Source organism: Macaca mulatta, chromosome 9 (assembly GCF_049350105.2).
Source record: "Macaca mulatta isolate MMU2019108-1 chromosome 9, T2T-MMU8v2.0, whole genome shotgun sequence".
Taxonomy (NCBI): Eukaryota; Metazoa; Chordata; class Mammalia; order Primates; family Cercopithecidae; genus Macaca; species Macaca mulatta.
Window position 1 is genome coordinate 15286341 of NC_133414.1, and position 20349 is coordinate 15306689.

General features: G+C 47.7%; 1 protein-coding gene across 22 annotated transcripts in view; it reads right to left on the reverse strand.

The window, feature by feature from the left end:
* FRMD4A (FERM domain containing 4A) overlaps positions 1-20349 on the reverse strand; it is a 379365-nt gene that overhangs the window by 84864 nt on the left and 274152 nt on the right. For all 22 annotated transcript variants that reach the window (XM_077945785.1, XM_015146511.3, XM_015146514.3 and 19 more), the window contains exons 8-11: positions 16636-16719; positions 9422-9487; positions 9100-9157; positions 6699-6785 (exon numbers count right to left, since the gene is read on the reverse strand). In XM_077945785.1, coding sequence (XP_077801911.1) covers positions 6699-6785; positions 9100-9157; positions 9422-9487; positions 16636-16719 — 295 coding nt within the window. The remainder of the gene's footprint in view (positions 1-6698; positions 6786-9099; positions 9158-9421; positions 9488-16635; positions 16720-20349) is intronic.

The window sequence follows — 20349 nt, forward strand, 5'->3', positions numbered from 1 at the left end:
ACAACTGTGCAGAAAGACTTCCAACCGTGGCCATGGCAAAGGAGAGAGGAGAGCTACAAAGCACTCAAAGGGATGTCCCCAAGTGTCATGTGGCGTTTGAGTATGAACAGAAGCTCAGAAGTGGGGAGGAAGGCAAAGAGGGAGGGAGAAACATCACTGTGTGAAGGACTGAAGTAGATTTACTGAGAGCTGATGAGGCGATATTGAATGTCCTATAAAAAATTCTACATCTTGGCTGGACGCAGTGGCTCAGGCCTGTAATCCCAGCACTTTGGGAGGCCAAGGTAGGGGGAATCCCCTGAGGTGAGGAGTTCAAGACCGGCCTGGCTAACATGGTGAAACCCCATCTCTACTAAAAATACAAAAATTAGCCGGGTGTGGTGGCGCATGCCTGTAATCCCAGTTACTCGGGAGGCTGAGGCACGAGAATTGCTTGAACCCGGGAGGTGGAGGCTGCAGTGAGCCGAGATCGCACCATTGCACTCCAGCCTGGGCGACAGACTGAGAGTTTATCTCAAAAAAAAAAAAAAATATATATATATATATATTCTACATCCTATCCTTAGATAGTATTTAGGGTTCTGCCTGACCTCTTAAAAAGAACTTATATATGCAAGCAAGGGCTGATACTCTGGGGGATGTGCAGGCATTGTAGATTCTGATTTTTCTTCGTCTTGTTTGCTGCTTTTTAAAGGGTATTCTGGGAGCTGTTCTTCCATCTATGTTGTTCCAAAATACTACCGAAGTTGGCCTTCAGAAGTTCAACATCTGTGAACTCTTCTGAACATGCACAAAAGCCGAAATTCAGTCTGCAGGGTGTCCCCACATGTTTAGCTCTTCCTGACACGTGTACCCTGCAGGCAATGAAGCTGTGATTTTTGGTTTTTTGACAAACTCCAGCAGCTTGCATTGAGGGCTGTGCTTCCGAAGGCCAGGAGGCTGTCTCTTTAGAAGATCCAGGTAGCAGAGTGTGGGGGTTAAATGTCCTCTGCTCTCCGAGCCACCGGTGAGGTCCCGTGCGTTTTACTCCACCCCTCAAGAGCCTCTAAGCTCCAGAGTAGTGATTAAGTGACTGAGGGCAGACTCTGAAACTAGGATGGCAAACTGCTTGCAACTGGAGAATGAGGGATAGGCTACTGTTGTGCTCCTTTGTGGACAGTCATCAGCCACTCTTTCACGATGCCTTTTTTGTTTGTTTGGGCTTTTTTGTGGGGGATGAGGGGTAGGTCATATGGAAATACTTAAGTGGATTCTCCAGGCGGCTGCTGAGCTGACGGGTTGATGATGCTGTTGGAGCTGTGCAGGCAGTGGACGCCTCTGAGTTCTGCAAAGGAGAGGGAGCAGACTCACCCCTGCCACTGCCTCTACTTAAACACAGGCTCTTCTTGTGTTGGTGCAACGTGACAGAGCTGCTGGAACTGGGTCAGAGTGTCAGGGAGGGCCTCTGTCTGCCGCCGGGCGGGAGCAGCTGCCTGGGCTGGAGATGCAGCTGTTGTTGCAGAAGCCTCCAGGTGCACAGTGCAGAGTGCCACTCCCTTGCCTGAGCATCCCTGGAGGCTCGAGGTGGCAGAGATGTGCCAGGCACCAGAGCCAGGAGGGAGCGGCATCCCCTAGAGTGCTGCCCCTCCCAGATGGCTCACCCAGTCATGAGGCCTGCGCGGGGGACCTCCCCTGCCCTCGGTGTACAGGGACACTGCTGGCCACACCAGTGAGCCTGGCTGACCTTCCCCACGTCTGAATTTTCAAAGCACAGAGGGCTGCCAGCGGTGGTCCTTGTCTCCAGGCATACATCAGAATCCCTGTGGGGCTTCTTCTAGGCTCAGTGGCCTGGTCGGAGGTGCAGGTCAGTAGGCCTGCAGGGGGCTGTGGCAAGACATCCCAGTGGCTTCAGATGAGTTCCTGATGTACAGTGGAGGTTAAGAGCTACTGGTCCAGAGGCACTGAAGACAGACTTTTGGCTTAGGTGTGGACTTGCATCGATATGCATTCACTTGTGTGTGCATCTTTTTAGATTCTGAGACCTGGGATCAGGGTGTGGGCTTTTTGTAGTCCCAGAAACTGATATGTCCCTTAAACATAACAGAGATGGCCTTTTTACAATGGTGATGAGGTTGGCAATGCAAGAAAAGGAAATAGGCGCCCCGTTTAGGTCTTCTTGTAGTTGAGCCTTCTTACCAATGGCTCCAGTTAGTCCACGGCCTTGCCTTTAAGTTCCATCTGACATCTTAGCGGGGTGGGGTGGCACCCCTAGAAGCTAAGTTAACCTAGCTGTTTTCCTTTCCCTCAGGGCTTTTCAAAGGCCCCCCCTTTTTTTTTTTTGAGACAGAGTCTCTTTCTGTTGCCCAGGCTGGAGTGCAGTGGCATAGTCTCAGCTCACTGCAACCTTTGCCTCCCGGGTTCAAGTGATTCTCCTGCCTCAGCCTCCTGAGTAGCTGGGATTGTAGATGCCCCCACAGCAGGCCTGGCTAATTTTTGTATTTTTAGTAGAGATGGGGTTTCATCATGTTGGCCAGCTGGTCTTGAACCCCTGACTTCAGGTGATCTGTCTGCCTCGGCCTCCCAAATTTCTGGGATTACAGGCGTGAGCCACCTTGCCCGGCCAAACCCCTGTTCTTAATTTTATATTCAGATTGTACATTCATTTCTTAAGGAGGGCCCCAAATTATGTAAGCTTCAGGGCCCGTGCAACGGAAGCTGCCTCTGCATCTCACCGTGATCGTCGTGATTGGGAAATGAACTCTTCACTCCTAGCTCCTGGTGTGCCAACTGCCAATCCAACCTCCTCCCTCTGTCCAGTCTCTAGTTCAGTGATGCTTTGGAAATTCTTGCTACTCCTGAGCTCCAATTGAATGCCCAACGGCCTACTAGTCACAGCCACCTGGATGTCCCATCAAGCCTGCAGCGTTGCATGTCCTGAGCTGCACTCATCCCTCATCTGTCACTCCCAGACCTCCTCTTCTCTCAGCGTCCACACTCTGGTGGATCCTGAAGCCTGGGAGTCATTCTGCATTGCCCTCCTCCTCTCTTGGCCTCCCGCTTCTGCCTACAGGTGATCAGTAACACACGCCTTCTCAACATCTTGGTTCCCCTTCTCCATCCTCAAGCCCCGCCAGGTGTGACCTGCCCTACCCTCATCATGTCCTGGTTTCTCAGTCTTGTCCTGGGTTTTTCCTATCCATCCTCCAAGCAGTTTCCAGAGGGTGCTTCTACAGCAATGGAAATCTGACACTATACTCCTCGGCTTCAAACAGACCGCAGCCACCACTCCCTATAGAGGAGGCAGTCCTCTTCGCAGAGCCTCCAAGCCTCCAGGAGCCTGCGAGCCCCAACCTCCTCGCCAACTCCTTGCTTCTCACTTGATGTTCCAGAATGAAGGGCGCTGTGTCCCCTACCCCTGTCACTGGGATTTCAGGCACACTGGCCTCTCCTGCACGTCTCCCCACCCCATTCCTCCATCTGCAAAACTCTTTGCATCCTTGAAGACCCCACTGACTCTCTGCTTCCTCTGTGAGGACTTCTCTTCTCCTTATGCCTAGTTGACGACTGTCTTCTGGAATCATCCCTGACCCTCACACAGAGTCCTATTACACCAGTCAGACACTGGCTCAATTATCACACATATTGGAGGACAGGATTCATGTCTCATCTCAGTGCCCAGTGATGGGCTTGGCACCTAAGAGGTATGCAATAACTGTTCTGTTTTTGTTTTGTTTTTGTTTTTTTTTTTTGAGACGGAGTCTGGCTCTGTCACCCAGGCTGGAGTGCAATGGCATGATCTCGGCTCACTACAACCTCTGCCTCCCAGGTTCAAGTAATTCTCCTGCCTCAGCCTCCCCAGTAGCTGGGATTACAGGCATGTGCCACCACGGCCGGCTAATTTTGTATTTTTAGTAGAAATGGAGTTTCACCATTTTGGCCAGGCTGGTTTTAAACTCCTGACCTCAAGTGATCCGCCCGCCTCGGGCTCCAAAAGCGCTGGGATTACAGGCATGAGCCACTGTGCCTGGCCGCAATAACTGTTTTTTTTAGCGAATGAATGAATGATGGCTCTGACAGCTTGGTAGTCTGTCCTTAAATTAGGAATGGGCTGGAAAATTCTGACTTTTTCCTCAAAGGCCACAGAAACCCAAGTGATTTTCAATAAAACCCAGTCTGGGTTAGAGCCAATGGCCTGGAAAACTATATTGACCTTTTAACATTTTTAATTCATGGACCTGGATAAGTTCCATTCATTATTGTAAATTCTCTTATTCGATGCCTGATTTTTCATGCCTTTGGCTTCTTACTTTTCCTTATCTTGAAGCCTGTTCTAGCATATTACAATAATAGTTAGAATTGATTGAGCCCTAAATATGCAACCTTTCCTGTGTTTTACATACATCAAGTGCTAGCTCATCACCTCTTCACTCTTCATTAGAGCCTCAATTACAGAAATAAAGAAAGCTTAAACATTTTAATAAATTGAACCAAACAAGTATGAATGCTTATTAGCATGTCTTCTAAAAATCTTAGAGGGAGAAGAGATTTCAACCGCTGGATTTTAATGATCTCTGCTGTAGATCTCAATTATGCACGTCGGCGTTGGTCTTCTGCCACTATGGGCAAGAGAGAGCTCAATGTATTGCAGCCAGAATTTTGTTAAAGGCTTTAGGGAGTATTCTTGGCTTTTGCAAGCAGCAAAAACAGTCAGGCAAGTTGAAAAGAGAAAAGTCAGGCCAGGTGCGGTGGCTCATACCTGTAATCCCAGCACTTTGGGAGACTAAGGAGGGCAGATCGCTTGAGGTCAGGAGTTTGAGACAGGCCTGGCCAACATGATGAAACCCTATCTCTACTAAAAATACAAAAATCAGCCAGGCATGGTGGCAGGTGCCTGTAATCCAGCTACTGGGGAGGCTGAGGCATGAGAATCGCTTGAACCCAGGAAGCAAAGGTTGCAGTGAGCCAAGAGCGTGCCACTGCACTCCAGCCTGGGAGACAGAGCAAGACTCTGTCTCAAACAAACAAACAAATAAACAAACAAACAAACAAAAAAAACAAAAAGAGAATGGTGGTTCTAGAAAGAAAGAGGGAAGACAGAACTCAGGAAGAAAAGGCACAGAAAATTAAAAAGGCCACGTGGGAAAAAGGCACAGGGAAAACAGGAAGAAAAATACAGGGAGGAAGAGGTATAGATCCCACAATTGAGGAAAATAAAGTCAGAAAAGGTAAGAACAGAGGATCCAGTTAATTTCTTGTTGCATTTAAATGGATAAGGAAAGGCTTTAGAGATAGCCGCAAAACACTCCCTCCACCCACTAAAGAGCCAGGTTCTTCCTGAGTTGTTCCCAGTCAGTAATTCCCCCACCATTTGCTCAGCATCTTGTCTTAGAACTTAACCACCTTACTGATCAATGGAGTGAAAATCCTCCCAACATGGGAACATTTTTTCTTCTATCAATTTAATAAAGAAGCTGGCCAAGGACAGATGTTAACTGGAGAGCCTACAATCCACTCAGATATGTAGTGTGGGTTTCAATCCTATTCGTAGATAAAACAGCTTGGAAAGCAATCTGGAATGACATAATGGCCCAATATTGCTTTCTCTCTGCTAAAGCAAGTGTGGTTTTCATAGGTTTTTTAATATGTATTTCAGGGTTTGAACTGCATACCATCTCTCTGTTACTCTCCGCCAGGGGACCTGAATGACAGCACTCGCCTCTAAGATATTTTTTCCATTATAATTTTCCAATTTGTTCAGGTCTGAAAAGTGTGTGTAAATGAAAACAGAGAAAATTCAAATGCTGTATCCCTTTCAAACATTCCATTTTGGGTTTACAAGGACTTTGCAAACCGTTCTCTGTTTCTCTCCCTCTTCAGCAAATAACCTCATTTTCTGATCACCTTTATTGAGCCAGAAAATATGTGCTGGATTTCCAGGAACCCTTCTCTCTCTTATTTTTCAGCTTTTTCTTTTTTTGTTTTGAGACAGAGTCTTGCTCTGTCAGCCAGGCTGGAGTGCAGCAGGGCAATCTCAGCTCACTACAACCTCCACCTCCCGGGCTCCAGTGATTCTCATGTCTCAGCCTCCCAAGTAGCTGGGATTATAGGCATCCACCACCGTGCCCAGCTAATTTTTGTATTTTTAGTAGAGACAGGGTTCTATCATGTTGGCCAGGCTGGTTAGAACTCCTGGTCTTAAGCGATCCGCCCGCCTCGGGCTCCCAAAATGCTGGGATTGCAGGCGTGAGCCGGCGTGCCCAGCCTTTCAGCTCTTTTTGACCTGCAATCTCTTCTTTCAGCTCTCCCGCCTGCCCTGATTCCTGTCCCAGAAACCTTTGGGAGAACTCAGACTGGCTTCAGGATTCAAGAGAAATGTTACATCATTTTCCCAAAGAACACAGCCCCACCCGAAATTAAGGAACACGACTGTCCCTCAAAAGTCTCTTTGCCTATCGGCTCTGGGGAGAACTGAGCCAGTCGTCTCACCTTAAGTAATTATAACAGCTTAGGTTTCCTCAGAGACAGGGAGAAAAAAAATGAAAAACGATTTACCCGGGGAACTCAGATGGGATTGCTGTGGAGTAATTTGTATACACTAAAATGGGCAGGGGATTGGTGAGCCTTTAGGCTGCATGGCCTTAGCCAAGTAAAACAGACCTTTATGCCTGTTCCTCTCCGGATCTGAGAGGCGTTAAACCCACACAGGAGACCGCCCTTACCTTTCTTGGCTTCACTTTATCATGGTAGTCATACTGGAAGATCCCTTTGTAGCTCAGGCCCAGCCACCATGGTATGCCCTGCTTGTCCTAGGATATCAAACAAAGTTCGGGTGAATATGGGGCTGGAGGAAGTAAACACACACTAAGTGGAGATTTCCTGGCTCGGGGGCAGATGAGGGAAAGTGCCATTTCCTGGGAAGGGATGGAGCCCACCTGTCTACTTTGTTTATTAACAGATGCGCCCATCATTGAAGGATGCTCTGTTATGTGAAGAGGGTGACATGGGGAATGTTGGGGCTGGGGGCCTGGTTCTGCTAATCAGCTGGACAGCTGAGATCCTTTCCCTTTATATATAAGGAGTGAATGCCCTGCTCTCTCTCTTTCTCTCTCTCTCTCTCTTTTTTTTCCTTCTAAGAATTTAGGCATTCCATGCTGGGACACCCTCTCACCACAGCTGAAAATCTGTGAGATGTCACACCTAATGAAAGGACCTTCTGGGCTGAGAAACTGTCATCGATGGTCAGAGCCAGAGGAGCTGTGGAGACTATGGAAAGTGACTCCTCTCCTTTTAACAACAAATCACAGCAAAGAGTTGGTCCAGCTTTACCCAGGACCTTCCCCAGCCCCGGGAAACACAGACCGGAAGGTGTCACCCTGAGGTCCTGCTCACCCAAGATGACAGCTGGGTGCCAGGCAGGGTTTCAGGACTCATGCTGTTGGACAGGGTAGCAAAACGGAAGCCGAAACTGTCTCAGGACTGAATTAGAAATATCAAGTCCGCTTATTGCTTTTTTTTTTTTTTTTTTTTTTTTTGAGATGGAGTCTCACTCTGTTACCCAGGCTGGAGTGCACTGGCACAATCTTGGCTCACTGCAACCTCTGCCTCCCAGGTTCACGGAATTCGCCCACCTCAGCCTTCCGAGTAGCTGGGATTACAGGCACGTGCCACCACGTCTGGCTAATTTTTGTATTTTTAGTAGAGATGGGGTTTCACCATGTTGGCCAGGCTGGTCTCAAACTCCTGACCTCAGGTGATCCACCCGTCTCGGCCTCCCAAAGTGCTGGGATTACAGGCATGAGCCACTGCACCTGCCCAGCCCCCCACCGTTTATTAACAGAGACTTCTTGTCACCTGAGTGTAAGTTGCAATTCTATATTCAAATAGGATGATTCTGAGTTAATTAGAGCCCTCAGAAGCTAGGATGTTATAATGAGCATATCAAGCAGCTTTTCCCTAGCTATGCCCTAATTGCCAAGTTTCTAAAAAACCTAATACACCCTCATGGTGGGTGTCTGGAAAACTCGAAACTGGCACATCATGGTTTTGAAATATTTGTGGGGCGTGAGTTATTTCAAGATGAGCAAAAAGATAAAAGGCAAAAGAGATACATTTTGAAATTTATTTTCAAGCTTCAGGGTATATGATTTCTTAAAAACAAACTTTAAAGGTAGTATAAAATCCTCGTATTAAACCCCTGCCTCTGGGAAGTAGCTGTGCGCACTGCAATGGTTTCAGAGAACAGAACAAGAGGAAACCCAATGCCACTGCAACAGCAGATTGACCAGGTAAGAGCTGTCATCACACCATAAAATGGCATCAGTGAGATCACAAGGCCCCCGGACAGGGAGCCTGATGCAGCTGGGCCAGGCTTCCTGCATTCGTGCTCTTTTCCAAATAAGCAGCTAAGCCATTGCTTATGCTTTGAGGTTCTAAGTGGCAAACACCCATACTTCTTTGGCACTTTGAAAATCCCAAGTCTTTACCACACTGAAATAAAGAGCACAGGTTTGAAGTTTTCTTGGAAGGCAGAAAGCATATATATCAGAGACAGCCTTTCTGTTAAGTTCTAGGGCTGACAAAGAAATGGACCACAGGCTGAAACACATTGAAAGACTGCGTGAAGTTTCCTGTATTGGAAATCGTCTTTCCCCAGCATGCAATCTTCCTGACCAAGTCTTCTGAGACCTCCATTCCCACCAGGAGTTATAAAGAAAAAAATAATGAGGGCCGGGCGCGGTGGCTCACGCCTGTAATCTCAGCACTTTGGGAGGCCGAGGCAGGTAGATCACCTGAGGTCAGGAGTTCAAGACCAGCCTGGTCAACATGGCGAAAACCCGTCTCTACTAAATATACAAAAATGAGATGGGTTTGGTGGCGCATGCCTGTAATCCCAGCTACTCGGGAGGCTGAGGTAGGAGAATTGCTTGAACCCGGGAGGTGGAGGTTGCAGTGAGCCGAGATCGCGCCACTGCACTCCAGCCTGGGCGACAGAGGGAGACTCCATCTCAAAAAGAAAAAAAAAAAAAAAAGAAAAGAAAAAGAAAAAAAATATATAATGAGAAGTTTTAATTTGTTTGTTTAGGGGAGGTTTGGCAATCTTCACCAAATGAGTGCACTCACCTTCACTGCATAATAGTGAACCCCATAGGTTGGGAGAGACTCCACGATGCTCATGTAGCTGGAACGACAATAAGAAGATACATAAACACACACACACAATGCACACAAGGCTAGTTATTCAGCAGATCTGGTATCTCATATATATATTTGTGTATGTGTATGTGATAAAGTTCTCGGAGTGATTATTTACTTGAAAATTAAATTGCAACATACACCCCCTACTCTCAGATATGTCTTTGGAGAGGAACTGAACAATTCCGACATACGATATATTAACACACACAAACACCGTCCCCACGCAAGCTGGGAAGGGGCCACTTACTTCACGATTGCTTGACCTCTTGTCTGACCGTTCAGTTTCTTGTAGTGCTCAATAACTCTGTCTTCACTGCAATTAGAAGAAAAGAATGCTGTTATCAGAGTCCCTAAGTCAACAGCCAAGCTTCCTGCCAGTAAGATATTTCTCAGCCCCATCTCCTAAGAAGCTCCAGGGCACCAACAGCTCCTGGAAAAATGATTTGTCCTGGAGTGGCATTTCCAAACTCAGTCTGGGTGCTATCTATTTGGATGTAGATTTACTTAAAAAATAGTCTGTTTTCCCCTCAAAGGACTTACATTCTCTTTGTTTTGGATTTTTTTTGTTTTGTTTTTGAGACGGAGTCTCGCTCTGTCACCCAGGCTAGAGTGCAATAGCGCGATCTTGGTTCACTGCAACCTCCACCTCCCGAGTTCAAGTGATTCTCGTGCCTCAGCCTCCCGAGTAAATGGGACTACAGATGCGTGCCACCATGCCTGACTGATTTTTGTATTTTCAGTAGAGACAGGGTTTCATCATGTTGGCCAGGCTGGTCTCAAACTCCTGACCTCAAGTGATCCACCCACCTTGGCCTCCCAATGTGCTGGGATTACAGGCATGAGCCACCATGACTGGCTTATCTTGGATTTCTAATCAAGAAATATAAGACTGGAGCTCAGGCTGGGTGCAGTGTGTCACCCCTGTAATCCCAATGTTTAGGGAGGCTGAGGTGGGTGGATCGCTTGAGCCCAGGAGTTTGAGACCAGCCTGGGCAACACAGTGAGACCTTGTCTCTGCATAAAAATACAAAAATGAGCCAGGCATGGTGGAGTGTGCCTGTGGTCCCAGCTAGTTGGGAGGCTGAGGTGGGAGGATTGCTTGAGTCCAGGAGGTCAAGGTTGCAGTGAGCTAAGATTACACCCCTGCATTCCAGCCTGGGTGACCGAGTGAGACCCTGGCTCAAAAACAAAAAACAAAGGAACAAAAAGACTGGAGCCCAGGTTTTGGGATCAGCTCCTTGGAAGCAATGGTACCAAGAGAATAAGAGGAAGCAGACAGCAGAGATGATGCGTGGATGCCCAGGCTGAACTCTCTGGGGTCCTTCTTATCCTCATCTTCCCAGTCCTGTCCACACAGGGCCTCATGGGGGGATGGCAGGCATTGACCTTAACCACACGCCCACAGCCTACCTGCTCTGAATGCGTATTCAGGGATGGAAGGCTTTCCAGGAGGATGGAACGTTCTGGAATTTGGGCCTGGTTAATATGAACCATGAGGCAACAAAAGCTCCATAGGAACACTTGGAGAACAACAGCAAACCAGATACCAGAATTAGAAAGGCGCTCCCTCCCTTTTCGAAATCTTAGTGTTTTTTTTGTTTTTGAGACTCAGTCTCCCTTGTCACCCAGACTGGAGTGCTGTGGCGTGATCTTGGCTCACTGCAACCTCCGCCTCCCAGTTTCAAGCAATCCTTGTGCCTCAGCCTCCTGAGCAGCTGGGATTACAGTTGTGTGTCACCACACCTCGCTAATTTTTGTATTTTTAGTAGAGATGGGGTTTTGCATGTTAGCCAGGCTGGTCTCAAACTCCGGGCCTCAGGTCATCTGCCCACCCCTGCCTCCCCAAGTGCTGGGATGAGCCGCCGCGCTCAGATGAAATCCTAGTTCTGATATAACAGGAGGTTAGGTGGCTCCTTGGCGGCAGTGGCAAGCCCGCCCCCTGAGAAGTGACTCTGATGCCCATGGGGTAGGAGATATGGCCGCTCCAACCCCTGCCTTCAGATGGGCGGAGCCAACCTTGGGAATCCCAGGGAAGCAGGTGCAGGCAGAAAGCCCCACCCCCACCTGCTGAGGTGTGGAGTCCAGACACCTCCGCCTCCCTGGTCTGGCCCCAGAGCTTTGGAACCTCAGTTCTCACTCTCCTGTCTTCTCTTCACCCTTCCTGTCCTCCGTCAAAGCTCTGTGAGGGGAGGTGATTCGAGGGGTTTACCCTTGAGATCTCAATAGAGGATCTTTATTATCTATTATTATTGTTTTTGAGACAGGGTTTCACTCTCTTGCCCAGGCTGGAGTGCAGTGGCATGATCCTGACTCACTACAAACTCCATCTCCTGGGTTCAAGTAATTCTCCTGCCTCAGTCTCCTGAGTAGCTGGGATTACAGGTGTGCACCACCACGTCCGGCTAATTTTTGTATTTTTAGTAGAGATGAGGTTTCACCACATTGGCCGGACTGGTCTCAAACTCCTGACCATCTGCCCACCTCGGTCTCCCGAAGTACTAGGATTACAGGTGTGAGCCACTACACGCAGCCCTATTATCTATTATTCATCACCCCAGGATCTACCTAAAGCCTTCTTTTACCCACCTTTTTCTGTTTGCATGTTTAGCACGGCCAGCGTTGGCGGGGTAACAGGTTCTACACATTCGTCACCTAGTCTTTGTGAGTAATTTATTTCTCTTTCAATGACTACCTTAACCTCCAACTAGTATCTTTTAATTTTAATATTCTGGAATTTGATGCATAGAGGACAGTGAGCAGTCTTGATAAAGAAGGTCTTTATGAATACCCAGAATGAGGACCAGCCAGCTCCAGGGACCCTTGCCTCAGTTGGAGCGTCACTTCCGTGGGGTCTGGGCATCCTCTATTCAGAAAGGGGCAGACCCAGCCATCTCTCTCCTTGGCTCCCACGTGCCAAGGAAGTTCTATGTCAAGTGTGACAAAGTCATCTCCTGATAAACAATTCGCGAAAAGCATGCTCCCCAAGGGCAGGCCCAGCCTCACGAAACCTGCAGAGCTGCGTCAGGAGGTTCGGCGGCTCCACTTCTTTCCATCCCACTCACTAACTCAACAGCTGCCTTGGCGTGTTTCCTACCATGTGATCTGGGGTTTTGTGAGGTCGACTCCTAGATCCAGGGTCAAGCAACTCGGTGTAGATAGGGACCTTTTTCCTTTGCAGCTCTAGGGAGAGAGGGTCCCTGGGGTGAGCTGAGGAGGTACAAGTCAACATAGCACTGTAGCCACGAACACACAGAAGGCTCAGGAGAAACACCAGTGAAAGAAAGTCAAAACCACTGTCAGAAAGCCACGCCGCTGTTTAACGACTACATGTCCTGACCACAGGGTTCTGGGTGGCTGACAGCTGCAGAAATCTTCGCCACCCCCTGTTTGCCCTGTAACTGCTGCTCTCTGAGACCATCTGTGAAGCCACAATAGTTGCCTTCTCCATCCTCAGTTTTTTCCTTCTCGTTTTGCCCCCTTAAACATGGTGGGCTCATCCTGGAATAACAGGCTCAATCCTTACTGAAAACCTATTCTGCTCCCAACCTGTCCCCACCTCTGCTCTGGAACTTTCCAGAGGGCTGACGTGCTCCGAGTTTTGCAGACAATTTTCCCAGACCCTAGATTTGTAGCAGGGACTCGAGGGGGTAACTAGCAGAAATCCAGGAGGCAGAGTAAGCACTGTCTGGATGACTCAGGGTTACATGGAGGAAAAAGGCAAATGACCAAAGCTGCCTGTGCCCAGGTCACTGGCTGGGTCGTATTGTTAAGTCAAATGACCTCTCTGCAGACAAGGGGGTACAGGAAATGCATGGGTGATGGAAGGGGAAATAGGGATGGTGATATATGGTTCCCTGTCTCGGAGCAGCTGCTGGCCTGCTGTGCTCAGTGGTTTTGGGGTGAAAAAAGACGTCCCTGCATACCTCACTGAGGTGGTAGGGGTGGTCAGGTGGTCCAGCATTTACAAACTGGGCCTGCGAGGGAGAATCCAGGTTAGGGTACTGATCCCTCCTTGTTCTGTGGCCCTGGGCACATCATTCTAACTTTCTGCCTCCGTTGCCTCCTCAACAGGGAAATCGCATGGTGTGAAAAGTCCATGCTTGTTAAATGTGCGGGGAGCATTAGCAGAAAGGCTTCTTGCACCATGACTCAGCATTATTATGCTGCTTTCACTGCTTTTTAATGACAGGAGGTGACTATGTATTTCCTCTCTTAATTACTGTCTGAAGTAGGTTGGTGTGTGTCATCCCATTTTGCAGAAGAGAAACTGATGAAAGCTACCTGGCTAGTCACTGCGGAGGCTTGGCTGGGATGCTAAGACCCACTGCCTTGGTCACCAGGCTGCAGCCTGCAGGTTGCCCATCCAAAGTGTGAACTCCAGCGGGGGCAGGAGAGCCCCCGAAGAATGGTGAGTACACCTCCTTAGTTCAGGAATGATTAGGGGAACTGGACACTCTGGGCAACTGTGATGAGAGGGGTAAAAAGGTCTCCCCCACCGGTGAGGGGTCCTGGTTGACCTTGCTGAGTGTTGATTCTGAGACCCAGAGGGAAAAGCAGCGAACAAGCTGTGTGCACCTGCTCTCTCTTCATTCTCTATCTGTATGAAGCAGGGACAGCACTTATCCCTCTTCTTGCAGCTTTGCTTTTTAAAAATCTATCTATACATAGGGGTACAAAAATACAGTTAGATAGAAGGAATATGTTCTAGTATTTGATCATACAGTAGGGAAACTATCGTTAACAATAATTTGTTGCATATGTCAAAGTAGCCACAAGTGAAGATTTGTAATGTTCCCAACACAAAGAAAAGATAAATGTTCGAGGCGATGGATAGCCCAGTTACCCTGATTGGATCACCGCACATTATGTACAGATATCAGAGTATATATACATGAAAAATATGTATAACTATTATGTATCAATAAGAATCAAAGTCCATATAAATAAGGTTGAAATATTAGAGCCAACACCAAGTAGCCAACCACGGTGAAATGAGGTGGAAGAATCTGTTGTGGTTGTGATTGTTGTTTTTCAGCAGGGTATTGTCAGGAGGGTCCCTGCCATTGACTTTTATACATCGTCTGGATTGTGATGCTGACTGAGTGGCACATGGCTCCCCCATCCTGCCACGCTCTTGGGACATTTAACACTGGCTTGGGCACTTATGGGTCTGAAGGAGTCTCAGGGAAAGTGCTGGCCTGGTCATGATGGTATGGGATGTTCTGCCAAGCCAGCTATAGGTGAAGATGTTTATACAGAGAAGAGACAGAGAGAGTGTGTGTGAAGGGCGAGGTGCCTGTGGGTTAGTAATCATGTGCGAGCACAGAGCAGATAATGGAGAAGGTGAAGGAAAAATCCAGAGACACAGGGAGGAGAGAAGAAATTCAAAACTCTCAGATGTGTATAGCGGTGTTCTAAGGTTTGGAAAGGAATGAATGGGTGACTGATGGACACACAACAGGACAAGTCTCAGAGGCGAAGAGATTCCTCCCTGGTCCTCTCTAGTTACCTGCTCACACCCTCGGGGCCTTGACCATTGGATTTTTGGAAGTGAACAGCCAGGAGGCTACAGAGGGATGAGGCCCAGTGGCACAAGGAATTAGGGAGGTGGGTAATAGGGTCCGTGAACAAGGAAAAGGGACCATCATTTTTGGGCATTCGGATTGCAAGTCTCAACATTTGGAAACTGATGCGTGCAAAATCCCTGCAGGTTAAACAGATTTTGCTCTTTGGGGGCAAGTTATAGTTAGAGAAAGTCATTATCTATTTACATTTATGTTTCCAAAAGAGGAGTGGCAATAAAACAGCTCTGGGAGATGAAATTAGGGATGCCAGACACGGAAGGGAGCTCACAGCCTCGGGCCTGGGCGCCAGCTCCCTACCGATGTGGTCTGTCAGAGAGATGTGATTTATGAGCCAGAGTTGTTTTTTGTTTTGTTTTTTGTTTGAGATGGAGTCTCACTCTGTCGCCAGGCTGGAGTGCAGTGGCACAATCTTGGTTCACTGCAACTTCCAACTCCTGAGTTCAAGGGATTCTCCTGCCTCAGCCTCCCAAGTAGCTGAGACTACAGGCACGTGCCACCATGTCCAGCTAATTTTTTTGTATTTTTAGTAGAGACAGGGTTTCATCATGTTGGCCAGGATGGTCTCCATCTCCTGACCTCGTGATCTGCCCGCCTCGCCCTTCCAAAGTGCTGGAATTATGAGCCAGAGTTTAATGCTGCTAACGAACCCTGCATCAAGACATGCCCCACCCCAGCCAAAGGAATCTCTTAGCCACCCGAATCAATGAACAACTAGGTCACTGTCTGGATAAGTGTCCAGAGAAGATGAAATGCTCATAATCCGTATTTTTCAGAAACTGTCATCAAAAGCACTGACACAAGTCACGTGTTGTAGTTTATTAGAATTGACTTGGTCTGTGCTTTTTGTTTTGCTTTTAAATAAAAGGAGTTGCAATGATTTCTGTTAGGGAATCAGAAGGAACATCAGAGAGCGGTATTGCAGTTATCAAAGGGCAGCGGCCAGGGCTTAGGAACCCAGTGGGATTTCAAAACATTATCCAGGAATGCAAGCCCTGCTCAACTGTGGCCCAAACCACAATCTGGGAGCCTTTCAAATGCTGGAATCATTCAGAATCAGTCATTTAGGGCCCGACAGATGAGCTACGGCATAATGTTACATAGTGGCTACATCAGGAGATATAAAACATCGAGGGAAAATAAAAGAATCAATCTCTCTCTTCTGAAAGAAAAAAGTCCTGTGGTTCTCCCACATCTCAAACCTCAACATGCTGTCATCAAACGACAGGTGTTCCAAAATGAAACTCTAGCAGCACACGAAAGGCTCTTCAAGGTGGCAAAGCTTCCAAAGTGAAATTTTAGAAGGTATTCTTTTTGAAAATTGAAAAAAAAAAAGAGAAGAAACAAAAAAGGAGAGGTCTCACGCACAATGCTTCACTTAAGTAAATGCAGAAAACGGGTGGGGTGTGGTGGCTCACACCTGTAATCCCAGCACTTCGGGAGGCCGAGGCGGCCGGATCACCTGAGGCCAGGAGTTCGAGACCAGCCTGGCCAACATGGTGAAAGCCCGTCTCTACTAAAAATACAAAAATTAGCCAGGTGTGGTAGTGTATGCCTGTAATCCCAGCTACTCAGGAGGCCGAGGCAAGAGAATCGCTTGAGGCACAGGTTGCCATGAGCTGAGATCATGCCACTGCACTCTAGCCTGGGTAACAGAGCGAGATCTGTCTCAAAAAAAAAAAAAAAAAATTAATTAATTAATTAATTTAAAAAATAAATAAATGCAGAAAATGATTTCATGAAGACAGAAGGTACTTCATACAGCTGCGAGTCCAGGCTGGCACGTGGGAGCTGGTGGAGGGAGGGTATATTCAGTTGTCCTGTGTCCCCTCGCACTCCGAGAGGGGCTCGCTCCTGGGGAAGACGCCAGGGGTCTTACCAGTAGGCCAGGGAAGGGTGCTCCTTCAGGGCTTGGGTGGGAAGGGCTGGCAGCTTCTTCAAGTCACTCCTCACAACTTCATTGCTGAAAGAGATAATGGCCAGAAATGCACTCACCCTCTGAGGACATGACCGTACTCTCTGATACCACTTGGGCCGCTGCCTTGTCTGAGAGACCCCACATCTGCTTCCCTGTTAATCAAAAGCAGTAGGAGGAAGGGGCGCTCTCTTTTTACTCCCTTAATACAGATGTAAACGAAGGCAGAACACGCCAAGCCCAGTAACCACCTTTCACCGTGCAGAAAGCAGGACAAAACACCTCCAGATGGCCGGGGTGTCTTCCCAAACCCTGCTCTCACAGACCGGCACAGAGTGAACGCCCCTGAGCAGCCCTCAGCAGAAATTCGGGGAGAAGAAGGGTCCCCAGGGGTCCCCCAGGGCAGGCTCTTAGGAGAAGCTCCCCAGAACCCCGCCGTTAGGCTCACATTGCTCCGAGAATGGGCAATGGCGCGCTGTCTCCGTAACAGCGTTTGCTCTGCTAATACACAATGCTGGTTTTCATGGTTTACGTTGACCACATGCTGGAAACTGTTTTCTGAAATATGACAAATAAATACTGATGGAGTCTCCTTTATCTGAAATGCTCGAGAGCAAAAGCGTTTCCGATTCCAGATTTTTTTTCAGATGTTTGACTAGTTGCATTTATATACTTACTGGTTGAGCCTCACAAAACCTGAGCATCTGAAATCCGAAGGGCTCCAATGAGCATTTCCTTTGAGCATCATGTCGGCACTCAAAAAATTTCAGAGTTTGGAGCATGTTGGAGTTCGGATTTTCAGATTAGGGAGACTCAGCCTGTAACTTTTGCTTTTGAGGAGGCTCAGAAACTACTTAGAAAGTGTGAACTGCATTGTCTGGGCCAGGCTGAGCATCCCATATCCTAAAATCCCAAATCAGAAATGTGCCAAAATCTGAAACATTTTGAGTGCCAACATGACGCTCAAAGGAAATGCTTATTGGAGCACTTTGGATGTTGGATTTTCAGATTTGAGGATGCTCAACCAGTTGGCGTATAACACAAATATTTCAAAACCTGAAAGGAATCTGAAACACTTCTGCTCCCAAGCATTTGGGATGAGGGAGACTCAACCTGTACCATCAGGTGGTTTTATGCATCTGGTCCTGAAATCAGAAATTCTTTTCCCTGTAGACTCACACATGCTTAGGTTTGGAAGATGCTTTAAACTCCCCTAGCTTAACCAGCCTTCTTCAGGTGCCTGACTCCTCCCTAGACACTCAGCAGGTCTGCATCCCCTCTGGGCTGGACCATCTGTGGCGTCTGCACCCACCTACTACCTCCACAGTAACAAGCGGCAGCCACTTTGGGACAGTTTTGATACTGAAAGAGCGTTTCCCTATCCTGGTCCACCAAAGAGCCTTGGAAGCCTTAGCCGGGGTTGCAAAGGCACACATAGGAGAGTTCTGCCTTCGATTCGCAGTCCTGACTTGGGCTACGTGAGCAGCTTCGAGGTTGCTTATACTAACCAAGGCAAATATTGGCCACCAGGATACTGGGCAGTGCCATCTAAAAAGAAATGAAACAGGTACAACTGTTTCATTTTTAGCAATGTTTTTCATTTTTAGCAATGTTTTTCATTGCTAAAAAGGAATGAAACAAGGTATAACTCTGAAGGAAGGAAGGAATTCCGCAGCCATAAAGGGGAACTCCTCAGGTGCTTGGATGGTGGACACTCCAGCACCCATGCTGTTAACTGGAGGATACAATGTTCCCTATGTCCCTGGCAAGAAATGCAGCCAAGGGCAGTGCAATGAGCAGCATCACCAATGGATGCCCAGTACCACTGGGCAAAACCACACCAATACACCACTACATTACGTCTGTGCGTGGTGATAAAGAAACACATGGAGGTTTGGTGACATTACAGCGCTCCCAGAAAAAGCATTTTTCTGTTGCCCTAAGAAAGAACGAGGCCAGGCGTGGTGGCTCATGCCTATAATCTCAGCATCTGGCGAGGCCGAAGTGGGAGGTTCACTTCAGTCCAGGAGTTCCAGATCGGCTTGGGCAACATAGTGGGACTCTGTCTCTACAAAAATTTAAAAAATTAGCCATGCACAGTGATGTATGCCTGTAGTCCTAGTTACCCGGGATGAGACTGCAGTAAGCTGTGATTGCAACACTGCACTTCAGCCTGGGTGACAGAGGGAGACCCTCTCAAGAAAGAAAAGAAAAGAAAAGAGAAAGAGAGAGAGAGAAAGAAAGAGAGAAAGAGAAAGAAAGAGAGAGAGAAAGAGAGAAGGACAGAAGAAGAGAGAGAAAGAGAAGGAAAGGAAAGCAAAGGAAAGCAAAAGAAAGGAAGGGAAAGGAAGGGAAAGGAAAGAAGGAAGAAGGAAGAAGGAAGGAAGGAAGGAAAGAAAGAAAGAGAAAGAAAGAAAGAGAGAGAGAGAGAAAGAGAGAAAGAGAGGAAGAAAGACAATGACGATGGCCAGTGGTGTTGGTGAATCCTGGCTTCATATGACCAACTAGAGGGAAAAGCTCAAAGTGGAACTGTTTGAATCAATCCATCCAAGTACTTGAACTGTTAGAATCTAAATGGTAAGGCCAGGACAGATCAACTGATAATCAATAAGCTGAAGGTGTTTATGAAGCCTCTGCTATTACATGGAAAGAATTGTAGAGGATATAAAAAATGATGAGATATGGTCCTTAACCAGAAGGTGCCCACGATTTAGTTGGGAAGGCGAGAGGAACACCTACAAAGCTTACTGACCACAGGGGTGATGTGTGATCATGTCAATCCAAACAACAGACATGAAAGCTCAGAGGAAATAACGGCCCCCTTGGGCTCTGATGTAAGATTGGCTTTGGGGGAGGCTGTGCATGAATAAAAGGATAGGAATATCACTTTTGTCCCGAGTGGAACACAGACAGACATGGGGGCCACATGAGCTGAAGAAATCCATTGTCAGGGGCAATACGCTGAAAAGGGCAGGTCAGGAAGAGAATTGTGAAACTTTAATGCCAGCTAAGAGGGTTCAGCCTCTTCTGGGTTTGATCCAGGAGGCAGACAGCAGGACAGCCCCTGGTGGTTTTCAAACGGGCAAACTCCTAGTGTTCAGGAAAATTCAATTCCAACCCCAAGTACAGTCGGTAATTTTTACGCGCATGCTATAAAGGCATAGTTTCAGCAAACCAAACATGTTTCAATTCACCAAACATGTGAGGGCCCACATTGATGAATTTCCGGATCTTCTCTCCCGGCTTCACGGTACGTTCCCTGAGAAAAGGGATTTGATTTATTGGTCCATCAGCACACAGAGGGCTGGCTTCAATGTGAAAGGCACTTTTCTCAGATCAACTTTATTGGATGAAACCATGAGAAAGGCAATTAGTGACTCCCTGAAGGAGTTGAAACTTGAGTTTGGGTTTACTCACACCCATCACATCGAAAGTGTATTTGGGGAAGGAAGGAGCTCCAGGAGGAAGGGATCGTTTTACCCACCAAACCCTTGCTTGTTGGCAAACACGTTGCCCTGATGACAGCCACAGGTTTGATTTCCTCGCTGAAGCCTGCAGTGGGTTCTCTGGCTCTGCTCCAGGGCAAGGTTACACACAAAAAAATCTAACAAGAAATCACCAAGGCGTGAAGCCCGTCTAAATCCATTACATTCTGGAAGGGATCCATGGCCCTTCATC